General features: G+C 37.6%; 1 protein-coding gene across 1 annotated transcript in view; it reads left to right on the top strand.

The window, feature by feature from the left end:
• The first annotated feature begins 1,404 nt into the window (after positions 1–1,404).
• LOC112070492 (adenylate kinase 7-like) overlaps positions 1,405–2,719 on the top strand; it is a 9,109-nt gene continuing 7,794 nt past the window's right edge. Inside the window, exons 1-3 of the mRNA XM_024137901.2 lie at positions 1,405–1,493; positions 1,600–1,758; positions 2,072–2,186. Coding sequence (XP_023993669.1) covers positions 1,407–1,493; positions 1,600–1,758; positions 2,072–2,186 — 361 coding nt within the window. The 5' untranslated portion in view covers positions 1,405–1,406. The remainder of the gene's footprint in view (positions 1,494–1,599; positions 1,759–2,071; positions 2,187–2,719) is intronic.

Genomic DNA, 2,719 nt, shown 5'->3' with positions numbered 1-2,719 from the left:
GTTTATGGGTTGCATTGCACATACAGTGAGCTCCAAAGTATTGGGACAGTGACACATTTTTCTACACATTTGTTGGATGCATTTGCTGTTTGTTTTGGTTTCAGATTATTTTGTGCCAATAGAAATGAATGGTAAATAATGTATTGTGTCATTTTGGAGTAATTTCCATTGTAAATAAGAATAGAATATGTTTATAAACATGGCCAGCTCCAGGAAGAGAATTGGTGGTTCAAAACTTCTTCCATTTAAGAATGATGGAGGCCACTGTGTTCTTTAGGACCTTCAATACTGCAGAAATGTTTTGGTACCCTTCCCCAGATCTGTGCCTCAACACAATCCTGTCTCGGAGCTCTACGGACAATTCCTTCGACCTCATGGCTTGGTTTTTGCTCTAAAAATAAAGAGAGTACCACACTCTATATAAATAAACTCCCAGTCATTTATTTGGTGAAACAGGATGCACCTGAGCTCAATTTAGTCTCATAGCAAAGGGTTTGAATACTGTTTTTTATTTTGAATACATTTGCAAACATTTCTAAAAAACACTTTTCACTTTGTCATTATAGATTGATGAGGAAAAAATGCATTTAATCCATTTTAAAATAAGGCTGTAACGTAACAAAATGTGAAAAAAAGTGAGGGGGTCTGAATACTTTCCGAATGCACTGTAAGTGAATTTGTCCCAATACCTTTGGTCCCCTAAAGTGGGGGGACTATGTACAAAAAGTGCTGTAATTTCTAAACGGTTCACCCGATATGATGAAAATACCCTCAAATTAAAGCTGACAGTCTGCGCTATAACTTCATAGTATTCACAGAGCCAAAACAACAAGAAATATGTCACTTTCCCAATACTTTCGGAGCTCGCTGTATAAAAGCCTACAATCACCTGTCCTATTGTGAATTGCGTTAATATCAACACTATTCGTAACAGAGTAGTTTAAAAGACTAGTTGCAGTGAGTTTTGGAGGAAGACATACTTTAAATCAACAAACAATCAACACCCTTCCCACAGAGGAAGAGAAATGATGAAGGCATTTATCATTCACATGACAGGACACAACAGAGAGTTACTAGGTAGAAGTCTTGAGGAGAGTTTTATTATGACTGACAAAAATAGCTAATATTTTACACCACAACTGGAGAACAAGTGCTATCTTCTGCACAAACCTCCACCAAAATAACCTGTGTAAAAAGTTTACATTTATGCATTGCATTTGTTATAATATGAAATGAACATTGAATGATGTATTTTTAATCTATTTTTATTATTTACTGGTATCTAAGCAAGACGCTTTTGGTGCTAAGTCTTTGCTCATTGCTCACTTTTGCAAATGCACTTATTTCATTGGCTGAGGTGACATTAGCAACCCCAAAGCGTCCCTCTTTCCCCAGCAACGGCAAACATGGCAAATGAAAAGAAAGGAAGTTACCGAACTAAACGAGTTTTCGTCAACAATATTGATACCTATTCATCTAAATGTATCGCGAAGGTAAAGTAGCAACGATATAAGTCTTTGTATCAGAGTTTGATGTGGCGAAATATTACATAATGTAGCTGACGATGTTTTTGTTTACACTTTTTTTGCGACTGTATAGTTTCTGTCAACCTGCATGGTTGGCGGCTCCTTGGAGGAGGCAGAGGAAGATGGTCCCGCTGAGGATGAGCAAACACTTCAAGATGGGACTTTTCAAATTGTTGGAACTATCTCAAACAACGAGGGGGAAAAACCCAGTTTTGCATTAGAATGTTATACTGTGAGTATAGCTAAAATAACCAACTATAAACTGGGTGGTTCAACCCCCCCGAATGCTGATTTAAGAAATAAGGCAAGACGGGGTGTGGTATATTGCTGTCTCTTATACACATCTAGATGTGTATAAGAGACAGGCATTGTGTTGTGCGAACAGCCCTTAGCCGTGGTATATTGCCCATATACCACACCCCGTCTTGCCTTATTTCTTAAATATATAATATTGATATAACCACACACTTTATCATTCAGCACTATGCAATGGCATGCAATTTTCATCCAGGCCTGTCATTGACGTCTTTCCACGTCCATTCCAGTCACAGAAGCGAGATCAGCTACTGCCAAGCCTATTGGAATGTGATGTGGTGGTTTACAACATCTCAGAACATGCAACAGCAGAGCTGATAGATGAGGCAATTTGGGCAATTTCAGGTAGGCTATGGACCAGTCCATCTGTTGGATGAAACCATCATGATACATTCACTCTCAGATAGGGTTGTCAGAGTTAATCAGTTTTACTCGAGTTAACTTTTTGTCATTTTAGTGCACTCATTTAAAAAAAAAAAGTGTTTAACCTCAGTCTGAAAGCATTCAAAATACACATAATCTTTACAGCTAAAAACAACAATGCCATGGCAAAACAAGTTGACATTGAGGTTAAAAGTGACCTTTATCAATTTGCTTGATTTTTGCAAACCATTACTTTGGACAAAATCAAGATGTCAATATTCTGGTAATGCTTTTTGTATAAAATTTAAAAACAAAACTTAAATTACATCTCAATTTGAGCAAATTCACAATTTTCCATTTTGATTAATCACAGCAATTCCTGCGATGAACTAGATGTGTTCTTTTCTTAACATTTGTCAACCCTACTCTCAGACTGTCAGCCCTACTCTCAGACTGTCAGCCCTACTCTCAGACTGTCAGCCCTACTCTCAGACTGTCAGCCCTACTCTCAGACT

Source organism: Salvelinus sp. IW2-2015, unplaced genomic scaffold (assembly GCF_002910315.2).
Source record: "Salvelinus sp. IW2-2015 unplaced genomic scaffold, ASM291031v2 Un_scaffold1345, whole genome shotgun sequence".
In the NCBI taxonomy this organism is placed as follows: domain Eukaryota; kingdom Metazoa; phylum Chordata; class Actinopteri; order Salmoniformes; family Salmonidae; genus Salvelinus; species Salvelinus sp. IW2-2015.
This window is presented reverse-complemented; position numbering and strand designations above follow the sequence as displayed.